This window comes from Chaetodon trifascialis, chromosome 2, assembly GCF_039877785.1.
Source record: "Chaetodon trifascialis isolate fChaTrf1 chromosome 2, fChaTrf1.hap1, whole genome shotgun sequence".
Taxonomy (NCBI): domain Eukaryota; kingdom Metazoa; phylum Chordata; class Actinopteri; order Chaetodontiformes; family Chaetodontidae; genus Chaetodon; species Chaetodon trifascialis.
Window position 1 is genome coordinate 17,954,291 of NC_092057.1, and position 22,931 is coordinate 17,977,221.

Consider the following 22,931-nt stretch of genomic DNA (forward strand, 5'->3'; position numbering starts at 1 on the left):
TCACTGATATTGCAGAATTTATTAATGAATTGAATTAAATACTAATGTTAGCTGTTGTCTAACAGTAGCTCACAGGTTGTCAAATATGTTGTTTTACCTTGAAATATGGTTCAATGTCCCTCTGGAGCTTGCTAACATTAGCACTAATATAAGGCTTTTTTGACATCATAACACCTGCTGCATATGGTCTACGGGTCCTCGAAAAGGTTGAACGTTGCAAACAGACCAATGTCTTGAATTGGTGATGGGACCAAATGAATGCTAAGTGTGTTTTGAAAGAGGAGAAATAAATGTCAGATTGTCAAGCTGTCAGGCTCACGTCAGGAGCACACCAGAAAAGCTGACAGCCTCTTGACGTTAGTGGAACACAATATTTGACACAGTTTCTATTAATGGTTTAAAGGTCTTTCAAAAAATCGAAAAATAAGCACAACAGCTGCAGCCTCAATACAGTTTTTATTTCCTCACACAAAAAGTGAAAAGCATTCAGTTCAATTTCAGCTGGACCTTAACCTTGTTTTAATTTCTTGCTTTGTGTCTGTTCTCAAAAATAGAAACACATTAACACATTTTAAGTGGTAAGTAACTAATTTTAATGTGATCTGTTACTTGAAATATTGATGATTGAGGAGCTCTTGTCCTTGTTTCAATTCAGTCAAATGTGTAAATGTAAACATTTTTCTCCAGGTGATGCAACCTGGATGTAACATTTTCTGGTGAGCATGGACTCTGTCACCTAACTGCAGTGCTCATCATTTCATCAGTGATATTTCTGGTTAATCTGAGCCTGAACAGACATAAACTCTAAGTGCTAGAAGAACTAGAACTAGATGTCACCTCTGCATCATCTATCAAATCTAATGCATTCTTAAAAAAAACCTCATTGGACAGAGACAAATTTACAATTACATTTTATTGACGGTCATGATTGATTTTCACTAGGTCTGCGAAGGTACAAGTCTGTGGTAGGCTGTGCAAACATGCTCAAAACACTACAAAGCAACTGCACTCGCTCCCACCAACAACGGAGTATACAATGACATATTCATATACAGTATTCAAATACATAGAATCCTTCTCAGGTATATTTAGAAAAATATAAAGTCCTAACTTTTCAACTGATAGACGGAAACATTTCACAACAAAAACACATAGTTCCACATGTGCTGTGATGCCCTTATTTGCAGAAAGAGAATGAATGTGTGAACTGAATTGATGAGCGTTGGTCCAATATTCATCTTCAAATCATAGAAAATATATATTGGATTAAGTCCTGCTGTTGTACACTTGGCATGCAAGGACATGCCCAACTCGGGCCAGTTTAATGCAAGGCCATGAGTCTGTGTCAGTAAATAAAGTGATAAAGGAAGCCACCGACTGAGAATCCTTGGGATGTGTTTGCACATATATAAGAGTGTGTGTGTGTGTGTGTGTGTGTGTGTGTGTGTGTGTGTGTGTGTGTGTGTGTGTGTGTGTGTGTGTGTGTGTGTGTGTGTGTGTGTGTGTGTGTGTGTTTTTATACTGTGACGAGGAATGTGCTGTATATAGATGAAGAAGGACACAAAGCCTGCAGCTTAGCCAGAGAAACGGTACATCTTGATGGCATGTTTGTGTTTGCAGATGGGTTTCACACCACACAGTGTTTAATAAACAAGATGTCTGAGGAAGGCTGCTTAACAAAAATACTCCCGAACCTCAAGCTGGTTGAGGTCTGACCTCAGAGTGACGCTGACGTCAGACAGCGGGCAAAGAATAGGGCTGATGTGTATCTTAAAACAGGTCATTTATGACAACAGCTTTACTGTCTCCAGAGCAATTTCAGCCAAAGTGAGTTGTTTGACTATTGTGTGTATTTTATCCACTTGTCTGACTGATCACTGTGTGACAGAGGCTTACGACGCTCCAGTTCTACTTGAAAAGGAAACTGTTTAATGAGAGCTCAGTAAACTTGACTGCAAGATGAATCTAAATGGCCAGTTTTACAGACAGCAAAGCCAAGAGTGGCTGCAGTTGTTCGAATTGTTTCATTGTTTTGACTCAAGGTTGTCTCAAGATCTCATGTTAAATTAAGTTGTTATCTTAAACAGAAACATTTCTTTATTTTTTTTCACAGCAGATGTTAATTATGTTGTAATTCACGCTGGATAAATCTGTCAGAAAATGCAGCAACCCATCCAGTATGTTTAATACTCCATAATACTAAAAACAGGAAAATGTGAATTAATGCATGTTTCCATCCATCACAGTCATTTTTTCAGTTTGGTGTATCAAGATAAAAAAAATTATTTGCAAAGCTTTTTTTTTTTCTTTCTTTTTTTTTTTCTCGTTTTGCTTTTACAAGTCACGGCACAATGTGTAAAGGAAGTCACTTAAAACGTTATATAAGTGCTTTATTTCTGCTGTTTATGTTTATTGTAATTGTGTCTAACTCATTTTCCTACGAGAACATGAATGACATTTTTAGAAAGCACTGTTGTGAATGGCTGACATGGTGTGGCGGGTTTATGACCATCTGTCTTGTCATAATTGTTTTTGCTCTCAGTGACGCTGTCCTAACGGAGGCAATGGGAAGTTACAGTAGATGAATGACCAAATGAGGAGGAGAGGAGACTCATTACTTCCTCATTAATGCCAGATGCCAATGCCAAGGAGGGTCAGATGGGAGATACAGGACATCATTGCAGCAGATGCAAACTGATGATTGGATCAAATGTCCATCCTAAGCAGATTTGCTGCGTATGTTTGGGAATTGACTAGAGAGAGACTCGCAGATGGGGGACTGCTAGCCGGAGTACATGCAGTCCAAAGACTCTGACTACTGAAGCACAGGTGATGAGACGATGAAGTTAAATCAGGTAAAGAAAGTTAGTTTGAGTGTGTGCGTGTTTGAGGAGTCAGTGGATGACTGAATGTCTGGATTTGAGTTTAGAGAGGAACTGTGAGGGGAAAAATAACATTGTGCTCAATGGGTCAGAGATCTAAAGAAAAAGACAGCTGGCACTTCTAAAGCTGATATGCTTCTCATAGACCTCCGGCATGACTTTCTAAAGCCCTTAATGGAGCATGTCTCTCTGATGGGGTTTTGGAGAGGTAAACTAACTGACAGTGCTGTAAATATTAGCATAGAGGAGGTCTTATAGCATGCCTGTGTGGATGTTTACATGTGTGGTTGCTGATTATGTACACATGCCGATATTTTCCATTTCACTTTCACCATGTGGTAAGTGTTTGTGTAATGAAAAGCACTGCTGCTAGTCCAAGACTTTTAGCAAAGAAAAAAACAGGCCTCTTTAAAACACGTCAACAGATCAACGTGTCAATGAGTTGTAAACAAAGGCAGAAGAGTATGCACACTTGCCCACTGTACACATATACAAACAACACCTTTGAAAAGTTGAACAAGACATTAAGAGCACATAATGCATCAACAGAGAGAGAAAGGGGAGTAGGTCCCCTGAACATGAGGATATACTGTAGTAGGACACAAAGAGAATCTATTAACAGTCAGCAGCTCCATGGTCCCATAGCCGGGGCTTCAACAACTAACAGCCCCCTCTCAGAGCTTATAAATCATTTCTTGTCTATACATTTCTTAATTTCCTCTCTCCTTCAAAACATCATGAGGTGTATTCATTTGTGCCGGAAGATGCTTCTTTCACCACAGGTCTCCACAGATATGAACTCTGTAAAGTAGTAATCTGCAAGATTTTCGTATAAATAAATGTCTGTGTCTGCCATCCCCAGCTGACCATTCACTAAAAGCCTAGCCTGAACAACGATCGTCCTTAGCTTATCTGGAAGGTGTGTGTGTGTGTGTGTGTGTGTGTGTGTGTGTGTGTGTCGGGGGGGGGGGGGGGGGGGGGGGGGGGGGGTGCTCAGGACCGACACATTCATCATGTAGCATTCCCAATGCAAATTTACTGTATTGTACAAAAATTTAACAAACTGGCTACACTGCAATGTAGGGACAATACTGCTCCTTTGTTTCCAAGTTTCATAATTCAAATGGTCGAGATGTTCTCTTTTTATTTAGGATATGTAGATTTATGCTATTAGCTTGACATCCTGTAGCTGTTATGTTGCTTTCAAGTGCTTATTTAAGACCCTTTTACATGTTTTTCGTTAAAACCGGTTGGTTGGAGACAGCATTATCAAATAACTACCTTACATTAATTGGCTAACTAGCAATAGAAGAGAAACCTTCTAGCAACAGTTCTTATTATGGGTGGCAAAACTGACAGTGTTTGGCAAGAAATAAAGAGCTTATATCGGTCAGAAATCAAGTTAACCACTATTTCAAAGATCACTGTGAATTTTGAGTAGCTAACCTACCACCATTATTGCTGTAAACTGTATATGTGGCATGTTGGATACAAACATTTGACAGGCTTTGCAGCTACTAAGGGGGACAAGGCTTAGCAAAGGGTCAGCTGTCAATGACTGTACAGAACAGTAATTAAATCAACAAGTTTATTAAAGCTTTGGGATTTGCTTGTCAAAGAACTTGGTAGCTCTTTAATGGGGAAGATGCTGTGCACCAAGTGATGTTTTGTATGCCTTTGGCAGTAACAGTAGTTTGTTTGGAATAAACAAGAACTGGATAGTTAGCATTAGCAGTGATTCCCTCCGAAGCTAAAATAGCCAAAGCACCACTTACATTAGCTAAAACATCATTAAAAGTTAAATGTTTCCTGGTTACATTGTTTGGTGTCCAAGTGATCTCTGGGAAGTGCGATGTAGAAACACCACAGCAATAAAGGTTTAGCACCAAAATGTCACCAAAATAAATTACAGCGTTGCACGGATTACCACTTTAATCTGATCCATATCTGTGAACCATCCTCACAGAACTCCTTGTTACCTCCTCTTCTTCCAAACTCGTCACACCGCTGAGCTGGAGACCTGGAGCCAGCCCACCTCAGTGTAGGCCCCTGTCACATGCCAGTACACTGCTCCCATCAGTTTGGCCCACACCAGCTGCACCTCTGCCGGGAAGAACTCTGGGAAATCTTCAGACAACACCTCCAACATCACACCACTCAGGATCTGGGGGGTAGAAAGGTTAGAAAGAAACTTCATGAATGGGTGGGGGGAATGGTATGAGAAAGAGAGGGGGATAGGAAGAGGGAAATAGTGGGAATATGTGGCAATCAAGATAATGGCAGGTGGAAGGCTGAGGGAGCAATGCAGAGAATTAAATTCAGTGGATAAAATGAGAGCAGAGTGGTGGAAATAAAGAGTCCAATTCACTGTCACAGAAAAGTGGGCGAGGCAGGTGAGAATTGAAAATGATAGCAGTAAAACATGAAAGCAGTGGGTGGACAGGCCATACAAAGGGAATGGAAATGACAGGGTAGAGAGAAAGGACAACATAGGTAGGGAATGAAAATGCAGTAGATATAAAGGCAATGCAAAATTTAAGAGGGAAATGTGGATTTAAATGTGGGAGAGGAGCAGTGAGGTTAAAGCTGCAGCAATGAAATACTATTCATTGGAGAACTGAGGACATGTAAACCACCTTAATTCTCAAGTTTGGCTGGCAATAAAACCTGTTACAAACTGAAAAAAGAATAAATTGCATTAATTGGAAGAGAAGTACTCAACACAAGGTCCATTTGCTTGTCGTTTCTTATGGCCTTCCTTAGTGGATGGAGTAGCTCAGTTGTAACGGAGAGATGGTTTATGTTGTTATCATGTGACCTAAATATGGAATTTCTGTCCTGTGATAACAAGTGGTCATATGGAGGGGGAGATTGTAACATCTACCTGTAGAACTACCTGTTAGTGTGTCACAAAAAAATCCATACTCCATGCACTGCTGTGCATATGGGTTAAGAGTTCAGGGAATACACAGCGGGACTACTTAATTTAATGATTTATTCACAAAGTGATCAATTAAATCTTAAAATGCATTCTAAAGGCAATCGGATGCCAGTAGAGGATGCTTAAATGGCGGAAATGTGTTCTCCTCACAGCTGCATTTATGAACCAACTGCAGATGACATTCAAAAGACTTGAGGAGAGGAAGCATATGCTTCCCCTCTTCAATCAGATGAAGAGGGGATCATATTGGAGTTTCACATTGAAAATTATGCAACCATATGGTCTAAATTAAACATTTTAATCATCTTAAACATTTTTATGTCATTTTTTCTGACTTTCCTCAAAATAAAATGATTTTGACAACTTAAACACATTTTTCTGTAATTGGCTGATATACAGTACTTTTCCCTTTAATTGCCACCTGTCGTCTTAAATTCATGATCATAGCTGATACTATTTTGCGCATTATTATAAAGAAATTTTGAACTGCTTTATTACTGTTTGTATACCACTTTGTATCATTACAGGTAGTATTCTTTGTAGTTCTTTGCTGTATTAGCATAACATATTTGTGGTTTGCTGTAACATTTGTGCATGTTTTTATACACAAAGTTGCAATTCATATTTCAGTAAGTGACTGATTAAGTCAGCACAGTGTGTCATCACTCTTGTAAGGATTACAGCTGCAAAAGAGCACATTCCTGACCACACCCAGCAAACAAGAAATGGCTGCTAAAACCACTTTCCCTCTGCTTTTACTGTAACTTACCCTTGAAAGTTGCGTGAGATGAATTCCTGAACTGTACTTGATATGTATGCACAGTTTGTCTGTCATGTGGTTACATTTTCCTTGTTACATTATGGGAAACATCTATGAAATATGCCGCCTGCCCCATAAAACTCTTTCAACATGGTTTTGTCATGGCTGAGCAAAGTATGATTTCTAGGCTGGCTTTAAACAAGATGTGGCTTCATAACAATTTAATATATGTATGCATGCAAGTGCTAACAAGTAATAGCTGCATTTGAGACATAATAAATATAAACAGCAAAACAGGAATATGGCTTTTTGGCCTGAGTAAATTTAAATGGGCAGTAGAATCCCTTGTGATACTCGATTGCTAAAAAGAACATTTGGCGTGATGATGGGGTACTTTGATAATTCAAGGAGCTGCTGAAGCATGAAAAAATAATTCTGCTGTGCTACTTATCTTGGAAAGAGGGAACTTGACAATTATCTTTCACGACACAATCTGAAGCAATCAAGTAGCCACAACTAGAAAGCAACACACCTCCTACCAATTAAACAACCCTTGTGGGAATGCACCTGTTGAGGACTGTTGAGGGCAATTCTGGGGAATATAGAAAATCCCTGATCAAAGTAAAACAATGCACCAAAGAGGTCAACTTACATCCTTCACCATAAAGGAACTCCTGGACATTACAAATGAATAAAAGACTGATAGTATCAGAAAGTGGGTTGTTCAATGAAGTTACCTTGAAATACATGGGTTCCACCTTGTGTTTGATAGCATGAGCCTTTCCCACCAGAGCCAGCACTGACGACACTTTCTCTGGATCATGGAGGTTCTCCACCACAGTATTGATGGCGTTCATCACTCTACGGGCATGGTGCCGAAGTTGGCTGCTTCGCTCCATCTCCTCAGGATCCTCCATGTCCTGGAACTGACTGAAGTACTGTTTGGCCGATGGAAAGTTAACAAAGAACCTACAGAGGCAAATATATTTCAGATTTAGAAAATTTGAAAGAAAAATTACTTTTTCAGCCCTGCTAGCAGTGTGACTTGAGTGATGGCAGCCTCTGTTGATCGGTCCACCACTTCGACCCAAACAAATATTGGGTGCATTATATGGAAGATTTTACAGACATTGATGTTAACCAGGGGATGAATCTTTGGAGAAACTTTGGAGATCCCTTGACTTTTCCTCTAGTGCATTACAATCCAAAATGGCTTGCCACACAGTCAGACCGTCGTTCCACAACTTTGGTACAGAGTGGATAGATTGAAATAACATGTAGTGCAGATATTGCTGGTCCATAGAGGATAAATTCTACTGACTGCAAGGGTCTCAGTTTCAACCATAGAGTATGCATGCTGATGATGGTTGAACTTTCTAGAGAAGTGAGACACTGGGTGTTGTACTCTATCAGCACCATCATGAATCAAAACAGCTCCCACCCCCAAGTAGCTCACATCAATTCCCAGTTTAAATGACTGATCAAAGTTAAGCACTGCAAGCACAGGAGCATTTGTCAGTGGGGCTTTAAGGTCCTGAAAAAGCATGTTGACAACTGTCAGACAAACAAACCTTTGGGCTTAACAGGTCAGTTAATGGTGTTGCAACAACTGAATTTAAGAGCCAATCCCACAAAACAGTACAGTCCCGTCTGGAACCAGGAACTGGGAATGCAGAATGCCTCCACCTAAGACTGGACCAAACACGCCTCACCCCGGCTTCTTTTCCCAGATAGACCACGTTTGCTTCACCAAAAACACATTTTTCCAAATTGATTGTCAGATTTGCTTTGCTTAACCAGTTGAACACCTCCTTTACCTGCTGGATGTGGCTTTGCCAAGAACCAGAGTAATTTACCAACTAATTTACCAGCCTTTGAAATCTAGCAGGCATGTTATACATCCCACAGGCCAACACTGTGTACTGCAAAAATGTCATCAGGTGTCTTAAATGCTGAAATCTCATCTTTTCAGCATTAACATGGAATGCATGTTGTACAATCAGGGGTGGATGACCTGCAGCAATATCACGCTGCAAGACAGTCATATATTAGGGCGACTAGACCCACAATGTCTGCATGCTGAGTATCAGGTAAGTTTTGCAACCTCCCCTGCACCACTGCTTTAGATGGAACAACAACATCCTCCACTCCAGCAGTGGTCAGTGCCACAAGGTTACAGCAGGTCCAACACTTTCAGCGCTGAATAGCACCACCACACAGGAACAGAAACAGACTTGCAAAGATCAGCACTAGACAGTTCCACAGAGGGCATGACAGAATTAACAGCTGCAGAACTGGATGTTCATGATGCAGTTTTAAAATGTCAATGTGACACAGCCTACTCCTTCGATTCCAGTCTGGGGTAGCAATGAGATAATCATAGACACTTATTTTCTTTTGAGCAAAATACGAGCCTCTAAAGTGAGCCTGGGAGAGACTGGAACAAGGGATTGGTAATAAAACCAGAACTTTATCATCCGGGCCACAAACTCTGCCATCAACTTTTCCATCATACCAGCCCATCATCTTCTTTGAGCAGCACTCTTATTATGTTTTTCTAACTCACAAGCATGGCACAGCTTGACATGAAACTAAATACATAATCTGAACAAATTCTGGCTTTCATCCAGCTTTTAAAAGCTTCAACAGTCCAATGAGCAAATACCAGTTCAGAGGGACCATATCCAAAGGATTCCTGTACAACCTCTCTCACTGCAAACTGTAAACCAGCCAATTTGGAACAGCAATACAGGTGGTAACAATACAGCTCCTGATAATCAAAAGCAGAAAACCCACAACTCACGCCTTGGGATAGCACCACCACACAACACAGCAACTGCTACCAATATTACAAAACTATATCTAATCCTTAATATTTTATTTTACCAGCAACTAAACAACTAAACTTGGCTGCATTAGAATTTAGATGAAAGCATGCTGTGCCTACATACAGTCTGACAGAGCAACTAGTGTGACTGTAGACACTTATTCTTGTTTTATCTTGTTTCTCGAAGGCTTGAGCACGTTGGTTGGTTGAGCAGGGAATCTGGGCTGCAATTGTGATATGTCAGCGATGGTTGGATGCTGATACCTGAACTAAGGTCACCAAACAAAACACTCCTCCACTTTCTAATTTTAATCTTCTGATAAAATTATATGACAGAAGCAGAATTAAAAACAAGGTCATGCCATTGAATTTCAATATTCAGAAAGGGCATTTAATTAATCTTCTACAAAAGAGAAACTTCCACATTTAAAAGAGATGTTTTTTTTTTTCTTGCAAGCTTTGATTCTTTTGCAGATAAATAACCTTTCAGTGAAAAATTTGCACAAACTTTTCATTAATGAACACCCTGTGGATCAAAGACAGGTCTTTCAGAAAATATGATTGAGGGGGTGTCCTGATGGGCTGAAGACACAAAATACAGAATCGCAATTTCCTTGATTTGATGCCAGCTGAGAACCTTTAATGCATGTCACACACCTCTCTCCCACCATGCTTCCTGTTGGTGTCTCTGCTGAAAACAATCTATTGAAGGCGAGATATCAGAAAAAAACACTTTAAGATGAGGCATGAATTCATCTATGACCTCTGCTGAGCAACAGCATTTGTAATTCAATTGGTAAACTTTATAAATTCCTGTCTTTTTTCAGAATAGAGATGAATAGGCTGAGTAATTAGAACGGAAATCTAACACTGACTATGTGACAATATTTCAAAATGAGTTTACATTTGTTTTTTATTGTCTTGTTTTGCATTTTTTTGAAAAATAAGAATTTAGCCAAGAGATGGGTCGAGGATACAGAGTCATGCACAGATTAGTAAGTAGGTTTTAAATTTTCCCTTAGTAAGTAGGTTTTTGACTAAAGTGTGGTTCACACACACAGAGACACACACACATGCGCTTTTTCATGTCGAAAGTGTGTAATCCACCTCGGCAGCATCAGTATGACAGGAGGTGCCTGGCAGAATTCTTTAGTTCAGCAGCGATGAGGGCCTGCTAGTTAAGATTAATCATTCCCTTTGAGTGTAATTGGATGCAGGTGTGCTGAAGAGCAGGGTTAATTTTCAAGCCTGTCTGCTGCTGTTTATGTGAGTGCATCAGGCTGAAATACACCTACTGAAGGCTCAGTATTAAACAGATTAAAAGCCTCTTTTGTTTTGTTTTGTTTTGTTTTGTTTTGTTTTGTTTTGTTTTGTTTTGTTTTGTTTTGTTTTGTTTTGGCTTCCACAATGTCCTACTAAGTACTATTACTTATAGTGAAATTTACTAAAAGGCACAGGATGGTTGTTTACCTTCTAGCATGAATTTAATCAATTGAAACTTCGACCAATGATCACTGTTGAGGGCAGCAGATGGACATTTGATTTGGTTAGATAAAACCATGTGTTACTGCACCTTTCACCTTACTGGCATTCAGTTAAGACTTATGCATGTGGGTCATGCCAGAACGGAAATGTACCAAGCTCTAACCTAGTAAGACTGCCATCCTCTCATTTTTGTAAAAGTGAATCGGGAGCCTCGTCAGACATGAAATCAACATTTACAACTGCCAACATAAGGGTACATTAAAAAAAATCCTCTGGGAACAATGAATATTTGTACGAAATTTCATGGAAATCAAACAGTTGTGAAGATTTCAGTTTAGACCAAAATGGTGGACCGAGAGACATAGTAGTAGTAGTAGTAGTAGTAGTAGTAGTTGTTGTTTGTGAGAAAGTAAATAAAAAAATGTATAGCTAACCTGTCTTGACATTAGGACTACAACAAACAGTAATTGTCACTGTTCATTAATCTGCCAATTATTTGTCCGAACACTGTTTTTTTGTCCAACAGTCCAAACCCAAAGACTTCTTCATTCACTATCATAAATGTTAAATTCTTATATTTAAGAAGCTAGAACCAGCAAATGTTTAACATTTTTGATGAAAAGGGACTAAAATGCTAAATGAATTATCAAAATCATTGGCAAATAATTTTCTTTTCGAGTGATCTACTGAACCGTAAGAAACAGCTTCCACTGTTGTCCGGCAGTGAAAATAACAGGTCCTTGCCAAGCTTCAACCCAGAGTTTTTCAAGACTCATTAAAGACACATGGCAGAAGATGCCACTTATCTCTTTTGCGTCTGGATTGTGTTTGAGGTCTGCCCAGTGTGTAAAACCAGGGTTATTTTAGGTGCAGGTGCAGTAAATTCCATTCTTAAACCACCCTGGTAGATGTAAGAGGAGAGATAAACAAAGAAAATGTAAATTGTCCTCTGGGATTCTAGTTACGAAGATTTGTTTTGACTCAGAGGTTTGACAGTTTTCATCACAGCCGACTGTGACTTCACAGCAGCTCAGTAAGAGAGAGGAGCGAATGTGTGCCAGAACTATGGGAAAGTTTCCACAAGCTGAGCTGAAGGGCTAAAATCTGACAGATTAAGTGTTGTCCGTTCTCACAGACAACAATGCAAACTGCTATTGTTGACACAGCTTTAGAAATTTACAGACATACAAACAGTGACTGAAAACCAGATGGATTTACAAGTGTATACACACACACTTATCCTTGCCTAACCCTAACCCTACCCGTACTAAACTTTTATCCATTTGTGTTGCAGCGGGACACTGTGCCACCTCCAAAGCCAAGCACCCACCTCAGCCACTATTTAAACCTTTTAGAATTTAATTTTGTAGAGGAAATCTGTTTTACTTTCTCCTTTTACTTCCTTTATTGTTTACAACACACTTTCCTTTTAACCTTTCTTTCTTTCTAACAAACTTATTCCCCCGAGAGCCCGTGCCCCCCACAGCGCTCCCCCAAGAGCACTGCGCTTTCACCCAAACCTAAACCTTGTCTAGGCAGTAAGCACTGCGCTTTTACCTCAACTTAACCTAAACCTAATGTTAACCCAATTCTTCACTAAAAAAAATTAAGTGATCTATGTTATGGGGACTTGTGATAAGGAAGGCAGGGCCCCACAATGTGACAGTGTAAATGGGTTTATGTCCCCACAATGCAAATAACACACACAGACACACACAGAGAGACTTTTTCTCTGACCCACTTTAAATCTTGTCACTGTTCCAGCTGACTAGAATTGTTTGTACAGTTATTTCTCAGTTGGAGTTTGGCCCTCGGCTGCCCTGCTACACTACATCCACATCCCCCAGATCCTATGTCATGCTAGGCCTACAGAGGCTCAGCTTGCCTGTAGCACTCCTAGCTTGGCTCTACCAGCTGTCACGATACGTGCACAGGAATAATGTAGGCTTTCTAGTAGCTCTTGTTCTGCTTAGAGAAACTTGAAAGTTAAGTGCTGTGCTTTAAGAAAACAGACTGCTGCTTCAATGTTTTCTTAGAAGAAAATAAGTTCTTCTTTTTGTGCCTGTCCTCTTGTGTTAGAATGATAAATGCTAAATCTCCTGCAGCCAAGACATGGTTCAGCAGTGCATTACAAGAATATATGCAACAGGCGCATCACCAGGCCCATTAAAGCTTTTGGTGTTTCAGCATCTAAAAGTCCCAATCATCAAAGAGTGATTCCATGACCCTCAGAATTTAAGATATGAATGCTTTGCCAAAATTATAGTAGTTCTGTCAAAATAAGCCTGTTTGAAGGATTTCACTAACTCATTTGGGTTTTGGTTCCTGATCATTTCACCTGACCAACTGTATGACAAGAGGAGTGGCGCAAAAAATGACTTCTGACTCTGCACATGCTAAAGGTTTATCATTATCCAGTGATTACTCAATCCTTAATATGTCCCAAAACTGTAATACTCCATGTATATGGAGGTATGCTGAGGCACATTTTGTCCCTGTGTGAGACAAGTACTGATGTTAAGTACTTTGGAGAGCTCTGAGCACATTCTTGCACCTGTCTCTGCATTCAAATGAAGCCATCAAAGCCAAAGACGCACCATTAGTGGGTCTTGTTAATCACAGTTTAATTAGACTCGAAGGGATTTATAATTGTCTGGAGTAGCATGAACAACCTTGATCCTTACTGCCGAAACTTCAAGGACATCTTTTTCACAAGGCAAAATCTATGACTCCATACCACCAGTTTAAATATTAAAAAACAAAAATAACCCATCCTAATTTCAGTCTATCTGCTGTCACCTGAAATGCCTCAACAACTGTTGGACGGATTGCCGTGACATTTTGTACAGACAGTCATGTTCTCAGATGATGAATCCAAATGACTTTAGTGATCTCCCGACCTTTCCTCTAGCGCCACCAGCAGGTTGACATGTTTGGTTTTAAGTGAAATATATGGACGCCTGCTAACTGTTACTGCCATCAGATTTTGTTCAGATATTCATGATCCCCAGAGGATTAATTTTAATAACTTATGCGATCCTTTGACTTTTGTTCATCATCAGCACCAGGTTACAATTTCAGTTTGGTTCATAACCAAATATCTGCAAAACTAGTGACATTTCCATCATCCTCACTTGTAATGAGGGTTTTTAGTGCTAATAAGCAAATCTTAGCATGCAGCAAGCTAAAGTGAGATGGTAAATGTCAGGATGTTAACATTGGCATTGTCAACTGTTGTTGCTGTTGTTAGCATTTAGCTCAAGGTGACAATTATATCATGAACGGGGAAGCTGGAAGAACCATGAATTTTATTGTCCTTTTTAAATAGCCGAAACAGACTACATGAATACTGTATTAATGTTCTCAAATGTTGCTATACTATAAAACAGCTAACTATGATGCTACTTTGGAGTGAATGTGGAGTTTGTTTAAAATTAGAATCTTAAACATATTAGATACATATTTATGCTCACTACAACAGTACTGTCTGAGTGGACGGATGATAGAGTTTCATTCTATTCTCAAAGCTGCCATATGCACTGTTCTCCTGATGCCTGGGGTGCTTTCACTCTTTGGTGCAATTGCATTTGTACGCATTGTGAGATCAGCTGAGGCTATTGTTACTGTCTATTCTCTCCATGCATCCAGGCAGATGGATTGACATGAAAATGCAAATCCATGCTCACATGGGGGATGTTATGCACTGATCTCAACTGTGCAAGACTTTGACCCAGTGTCAGCCTCAGGTGATGTTAGGTAACTGAACTGAACAGAACTGCCAGCCAACTGTTGATAATCTTACTCTTTGAGCACCACACAGAGAAAAAATAATGAACATATAGAGCGAAGTGCTGAAAAACTAAGTAAAATTGATTTGTACATCGACAGAAAATTACTTGAGAACAATTTTGATAATGGATTGAGCATTTAAGCATTTTATCAAACAAATGCCCAACACTCACTAATAATTTCTGCATTAAGATTATTAACAGCTTTTCTGTTTTAAATGTAAACTGAAAATCATGGAGTTTTAGACCACTGGTCAGAAAACAGCAATATGAAAGCATCACTTTGGTCTCTGGGATATTGTGATGACCACATTTTACTAGTCACTAAATGACTGATTATCTGTTATGAAAGTAAACATACAGCTGACGGAGAGGAATTTTTAAAGGAATATTGACACTTGGCTTTCTTTAAAAGAGTTTGATGAGTAGATTGATACCACTCTCATGTTAGTAAGTATGATGTTACAGCCAGCAGTTAGCTTAGCATAAAGACTGGAAACATGAGGCGAACAGGGAACAAAATCCCCCTTCTAATACCTAAAAGTACCATAACGTCCTGGACTCTTGTCTTCACTGTGAGGTTGCCACACAACCAGAGAGTCTAGGATGTTAATGCTCCAAGCCAAGAAACAATCCCAACATTGTGCTGTACAGATTAAACAAACAACTAGGGCTGTCAGTTTAACGTGCTGCAAATTAACGCGCTATAAAAATTAACGCAATTAATCATGAGTGGCAAGTCAATGTGCAAGCATTTTAAATTTGGCTCTTTGAGTGACCCGTAGGCTGCAGTGGCAGGTCTCATCCTACCTGCGCCACTAGTCAAAAGCAGGGTGCCAACAGACATGGATGCGACACCGGAGAGCGAGGCAAGCCTACTTGGACCTTTGAACGGCAAGTTTATTTATAAAAAGAACAAAGACGGGACCATTAACAAGAACGCAGTGATTTGTACCTTGTGTAAAAAAGAATTTTCCTATGACCGTAGCAGCTCCAGCCTGAATTATCATTTAAACGCTAAACATGTAGTTGCTGCTAGTGCCGCTAGTGCTACCGTGAGCTTACTCCGCCAACCCACACTTGCTGAGTTAGGAAAACGAATGAGCAAAGCCACGACAGAAAAACTGACAAACTCAATCGCAAAGTGGGTTGCTGCTGATTGCAGGCCGATTTCAATCGTGGAAGACGAGGGCCTAAAAGAGGCGTTTCAGATAGCGTCATCTGACTCTAATTTCCAGCTACCGTCGAGCACTACAGTGATGAAAAGAATTCTGTAATGTGAATGTCAGTGAATTGTAATGTCCTAGAATTCAAATTCTTTATTTGGGGACCTTTAGCAGATATGAGATTAAAATGCGATTAATTAGATCAATTAATTACAAATCCTGTAATTAATTAGATTAATTTTTTTAATCGCCTGACGTTAAGTTCTGAGCTTCAGAGTTTATTACCTGTGGACAGATCCTGGCTAGCTTTTTCTCCTTGTTTCCAGTCTTTATTCTAAGCCAAGCTCCACAGATATGTGACTGGTATCAGTCTTGTCATCTAACTCTCAGCAAGTATGTGAATAAGAAAATTTCCCAAGATGTGTAACTACTTCTTCAACAACAACAACAAGAAAAAAAAATTGAGGCCCCCCTGTTAGAAATAATGAATCTTTGATGCATAAATGCAGTCCAAAGCTGGCTATGTTTGTGAAAGGTGCTAATTATGATCAAATTCATAATGAAAATAATCATCATTTGCAGCTCTGGTTATGTATTTTCTGTCATCTCCTGTCTTGCACCCAGTTAACACATTATGTGTGTTATGTGTAATTCGTTAGGAGAAGCTTTACGCTCTGTCAATAAATGTCTACACCAGGGTCAGCGAAACACATTACTGGATATGTAGTGTGCTTGGCAGCGCTGACATAACTAATTTTGACAGTCACCACAACCAACTGAGATTTAAAAGGAAGAATATCTTTTCATGAAAGTAGGAGAAAATATGGCAAATTAGGAAAAGAGAGATATATAAGAAAAATGAAAGGGGTGACAGAAGAGAAGACAGATAGCGAGGCATGGAGGGAGACATTTAAGTGCCAAAGCTTGTTGCTGTCATCCACAGATAAGAGCACAAGACATACACACACACACACACACACACACACACACACACACACACACACACACACACACACACACACACACACACACACACACACACACACACATACACACAATGATCTCTGCCCCTTCCACTCTCTCCCTCAGGGGTTCTTGTCACCCCAAACTGAAAATCAGTTTGCCTCACTCACATCAGTCTCTTTGCCACGACTCACTGTCCATTTTAACAAGCCCTTAAGGGCTTTCTTGGTGTAACACTGAGACAGTTTAGCGGGGGAAATTCAAACGAATCAAGTATTTCTTTGATATATCTTTTTTTTTTTTTTTTTTTTTTAAGTAGGAAAAAGCAGGGAAAAACACAGGAAAGCCATGTTGCATGATCTGCAACACTTTGCAGCAGAGCTTCACAGAGAATCACTGCCTGTTGAAGATTAGGCTCTTGGAGAATCTGTTTGATTTTATGGTTATGGATGTTTTGACAACTTAAGAAGACAGTAGCAATGGCTGAGCAACAGCCATGGATAATATAAGAACAAGGTGCTTACAGTATATCCAAAGATAAAAATGTATGAGGCACAACCTGTCTGCTATACATTCATTTTATCCAAGAGAAACGGAAATGCAAGAGGCACAAATTATACATATCAAACATATCCACAGTCTCAAAGATGCTGGCTGTCTCCGCATACTGTAGTGTGAGGAGCAGTAGACTATGGAGTATTTCTTTAGCATCTTAATGAGAGAGGAATGCAATGTTCCTTCAATCCCTACACTTCTCACAGCTCAGTGAAAATGGGTTCAGAACATGGTGTGTGTGTGTGTGTGTGTGTGTGTGTGTGTGTGTGTGTGTGTGTGTGTGTGTGTGTGTGTGTGTGTGTGTGTGTGTGTGTGTGTGTGTGTGTGTGTGACTTGAGCAAAACAAAGCCTCCGTTATCGCTAGGTTTTCCACATAATGTGTCAGTAACACTAACCCGTCTTAGTCCTTAGACAGATGAATTACTGCACATGAGAAGGGAGACCATGGAGTTTCACTCTTTGTGTGTGTATGTGTGTGCACAAGTCTGTAGAAGTTAAACCACTGGAGGTCAGCAAAGTCAAAAATAATTAGCTGCTGTTAAGCTGTTGTTTATGCATTTATGGAGACTCTGTAAGTTGAATCATAGTTATCAAATTCAAAACATTTTTATAATGTGCAGCTTGATACTGAGTAGCACAGACAGACCCTGGGTTTGTGCACGATGCACGATTAATGAGGTGCATGTATCAGGTTCATGTCCAGAAGTCGTGAGATTGTCCAAACTAACAGGAATAAAAATGGTCATATGTTAGATATAATCCTTGAGATGATATCTGTGTAAAGATGAAAATGATTATGTTGAGGTTGAGGTTACAGGTGGTTGAGATTAGGTGAGAGTTTGGTAAACATGCGGACAATAATCTGGGAAGAACTTTAGTCTAATTCAAAAAAATAAAATCTAGGATTAAACACAATGCATAGCTAGTCTGCACCATGGATAGATACCATGTTCCAAGACGGCACATCATTCATTCATTCATTCATGAAAACTGCTGTTTGGGCACATATGCTATAAATATTTTCAGAGACATGCCCACATGGCCCTAAAACTCCCATGTGAAGCTGGCAAAGATGCCTTATCCATCAGAAGCTACTAAACCAAACAATAAAGAAACCTTTACAGTCTCATAAACATTATCATTAAAACATTAAATCACCAAAACATCAGCACAGTAACAATTAGCCTGCTGTGCACTGCTGATTTCATGCCAGATTTCAGTAGATTCCCTTTACACACAAAAGAGAAATGCTGTAATTGTGTGACAAAATGTCACCTGTCATAACCTCTACACAAGGATTAATGGAAATCGGCCAATACAATACAGACAGATAACACAGTTACAGTATAGATGCTGAAAAAAGTTACAGTATTTGTAATTACACATGAGATATTTTCATATGATCAAATTTCTTCCCTGTAGTTACAAACACTGATGTTGGGTGAAGGTGTGTATGGAGGAAAGTTTCAAAACTTTTATTCACTCAACTGTATTTTAAAATGCTTGTGATCTGATTTTTCTTAAATCTGAACGTTCAGAGGTTTAAATCAAACCTCCCTGATTCGTACTCTTACTTCTAATATCTATACTTTTGATGCACTATTCAGGTGTGCCTAGTTTGTTTTTCTGACATTTCAAATTCTAGATTTTTTCCACTGGTCACTTCACCACATTTGGTGCATGTGGTATTTCTTCAACAGAAACGGGAAGGTTGCTGAGAAAGACCTTATACAAGGTAATTCTCCATTTACATCAGTAGAGAATTCCAGGGACAGAGGACACATTAGGAGACTACTTTCCAACCACTAATATTTAAGGATGCGCTGGATAGTGAATTGATCACAGATAATTATTAGAAAGTGACAAGGTTCAGTGTGAGAATGAAGCATCTCCATCCAAACAAGCTCACACAGCAAGGTGTTACATGAACACACAGGGTCAAATTTAAGCATCTCTGTCAACAATGTACTCATTGATCTTTTGTTTGAAAGTTTACACACACACACACACACACACACACACACACACACACACACACACACACACACACACACACACACAAACACACACACACACACACACACACACACACACACACACACACACACACACACACACACACACACACACACACACATAAATCTGAGAGTTTCTCACAGTGATTACAAAATCCTCTGCTTTCATCTCTTGACATTCTCACCTTATGAGCACAGACACCCCCACGTCCTCGCAGTTCTTGTAGACATGTCCCCACGTGTCCTGGATGATCTCCCTCTCAGCATCAGACAACGGCTCAGCACGCTCCGGACGATCGTCGCACTCCACCTCTCCTCTCCGCACTCCCAGCAGCTGCGGAGGTGGAGGTGGCGAGGGCGGCGGTGGAGACTCCCTGCGAGACATCCTCCTGCGGCGCAGCAGCCCAGAGGCTCCCAGGAGGGCCCGGGGGAGGTAGGGAGCAAGGGAGGGGGGGAGGGAGACGGAGAGCTGAGACCCCACGGCGGGAGCTGGGAGAATGTCGGGATGAGAAGAGGAGAAAGAAGAGGAGGAGGAGGAGGAGGAGGAGGAGGGGAGAAGGCTAAGAGAGGAGGCAGGCAGTGCTCACAGCCGATAAAAGAAGAGGGAAAATAAAGCTAAAGCTCCCAATCCCCCCACTGCCACACACCATGCTCTCTCACTCCAAACTCTCCCTCGCTTGTCCTCCCTCCAACTAAAAACTTATTTCTCTCACTGTTTTGCGTTCTTTCTCCCCTTTTCCCCTCACTCTTTCCACCTCTCCTCCCCCCACCTCTTTCTTTGTCTCTCTCTCCCCCAGTGAGAGAGATGCTTGTCAGTGATGCCGCTGTGGTTCTCCTGTCACCTCTACTCTCCCTCTCTGATCCTTTCGCTCTGGTGGAGGAGATGAGGCATTCAGAGGCTGTGGTGTGTGTTGTGAGGACCTGATGGAATGAGAGCAGGGTGGGGAGAAAATGGAGGGGGGGTGGGGTGGGGGGGGTGGAGAGATCTGGAGGTAAAGAGGGAGAGACAGGAGACAGAGAGAGAGTGAGCGTCAAGGGTGTCTGACAACCCCCCCAGCACACGGCTACACACTGTCTATTTGCACGTCTGAGCACATGTATTGACACATGCGGTGAGGAAGATGTATGTATTGAATATGGTTTTTGGAGACACATTTTAGCATCACAGTAGTCGCAGAAATTATTACTATAGATTTCAATTTCTTCTGCATGTGCCCAAAATATTTGAAAAACTTTCCATTAAATTCACCTTTTCACCAGATAATCTAAAAATCTTGGTATCTGCTTTGATAAGCAATTTGAAATGAAACATGACGTAGAAAACCTTGTTGATGAACTGTGACAGATGCCTGGCCTCTTGTACAGAAACAGAAGCAGCTCTCCTATAACTTGTAAAAACAATTTTGCTGCACCAGTTTTGCTCTCAGTTCTGGATTATGGGGATTTCAAATACCGACATGCTGCTGCCTCCCCACTGAGACCCCTCGATTTCATTTACCACCCTGCCCTCAGGTTCACCACTGGTGATGATTGCAATGCTCACTCCTGCTTTCTATCAGGTAATGTTGGTTGGCCTCTGTCTGAAAAATGTAATAACCACTGGTACTGATAATACTTTGTTGGAAAATTGCCATCTTATATATCGGCCTTACTGCTCCGGTACTCCATATTTAACATGCTCCACTGACTGGTTTAATGCTCCACAAGTTCCAAACCAGAGCAGGTCCTTGAAAGACTGCCTTTGCTGTTTGTGCTGTTCCATCGTCACCTAAAAATCTAACCAATCATACCTCCTGGTAACTTCAATAACATTTGATCTCTACCTGCCTGTGACTTGTGTCTGTACCTTGTTTATTGTCACTTTCTGTTTCACTAATTGAATTTGTTTGACAGTTTTCCAGGTAAAGAGGATGACCTGTGATATGAAAGGTAATAGATCCAAATGCACTGGCTGCTACATAAACACTATATTTCATCTTGTTTCAATCCCTCAAATTTTAAGCAGTCCATTCCCTTAGTACCTTATTCACAACCAAAACATCTGATTCTCAGAGTTGATCTGTACCCATGACTTTAGAAATATAGGGGTCACAAGTCTAATTAATCCCCCCAAACTCCAGCTAGAAAACTTTCCTTGAAAAATACTGTGAATATGATCTCAATGTCCTCAGTGGAAGCTATGGACCGGCTAGAGTCTGCTGAGTCCAGACAGGAATGAAAACATCTGCAAGTGGGTTCAGGCTATTTCACCTGTTTCTAATAACAATTTGCTTGCATTGAGAACGAAAAATGAGCAGATGAAAATGTCTGGCTAATAAATAAAATCAAGTGGAATGACACTTTATTCTATGGTAGAAAATACTTCAAGTAAGCAAATTTAATTTGGAAATGGGTGAAATCATTTCACCCCATGGATGAAAATAAGAATATAGGCATAATAACATGTTAAGATGAAGATTTTCCAGGAGAGCACATCAGTCTATACTCGTGAAGAAAAACAAAGACAGTGCCCAAGGAGGTCAAACATTTATCTATACCCAATCTGGCACTGTGGTATTGAAAACGCCACATTTGACATTCCTTATCTGTGCTTGCATAAAAAAGAAAAGAAAAGATGGAGATGTTTGATAAACTGCTGTCTAGACAAAAGCAGAAGAGAGATGGTGGAGGACGATGCTGATGACAGGCCTATTATGCCACAGAGGCGACTGGAGAAGCCAACAATTGAGAGATGGAGCTGTCACAGCATTTTGCAAAATGCACGACACCAAAGGGTGTCACTCTGTCACTCGTCAAGGCAAGATGAAATAACTTACTCAGACATCTTGCATCTGTCGCTCAATCCATGCCTATGCTCCGTATGTGACATCAATTTAGAAATAAGCCAATTCAGTCTACTATTTTTTGACTGATTAATCTGAGCGACAATCCATAACAGGTTCATATATGAAGTGATACTGTGAGTGAACATAGAGGAGGAGTGTATGAGGACAAATGGGCAGAAAATACAGAAAATATCAGTTACTTGATACCTTGGTGCCTCAGTCAGAAATCAGTTTGACTCATGAGTTTAGAAACTGGATGAATTTCAGTTGCACTGTGTCATAGATAGTGTTACTGTCATAAAGTATATGTGAATATGTGATTAACACATGCATAGGAAAGCTGTCCAGTAACATCAACTGGATCTCTGTCAAGCTGGATGTCTGTAACGCTTCTCCTTCACTGCTGCTGCCCTCTACTATCTGCTTCCCTTCAAATAACATGAAGCAGTTTTGTGTTGTCACATTACTCCAGTGATAGAGGGGGAAGTGGTGTGATGAGTGCTTTTAAAAAATGTTTGAGGCTTATACTAAGGTGTGCAATTTCTCATTTTCAATTTCCAGCTGAGAAGGGCTAACTAATAATAAACTAAGTTGTCTTTGATTATCTAATGCACAGATTATATAGCTGCAAGGGAATTCACACAAACCTATGTGTACTTAACCAATATGCATACGTTCAGAATGAAATATACTAAAAGACAATCACAACCTCAAGGTATTATGA

At 40.2% G+C, this 22,931-nt stretch overlaps 1 protein-coding gene across 1 annotated transcript; it reads right to left on the reverse strand.

The window, feature by feature from the left end:
- Nucleotides 1-2,322: 2,322 nt before the first annotated feature.
- On the reverse strand, nt 2,323-20,297 carry cygb2 (cytoglobin 2). The gene is made up of 3 exons (XM_070989795.1): nt 19,568-20,297; nt 7,321-7,552; nt 2,323-5,046 (listed from the first exon to the last, which is right to left on the reverse strand). The coding sequence occupies exons 1-3, from the start codon at nt 19,765-19,767 to the stop codon at nt 4,882-4,884; spliced, it is 597 nt and encodes a 198-aa protein (XP_070845896.1). The 5' UTR covers nt 19,768-20,297; the 3' UTR covers nt 2,323-4,881.
- Nucleotides 20,298-22,931: the final 2,634 nt, after the last annotated feature.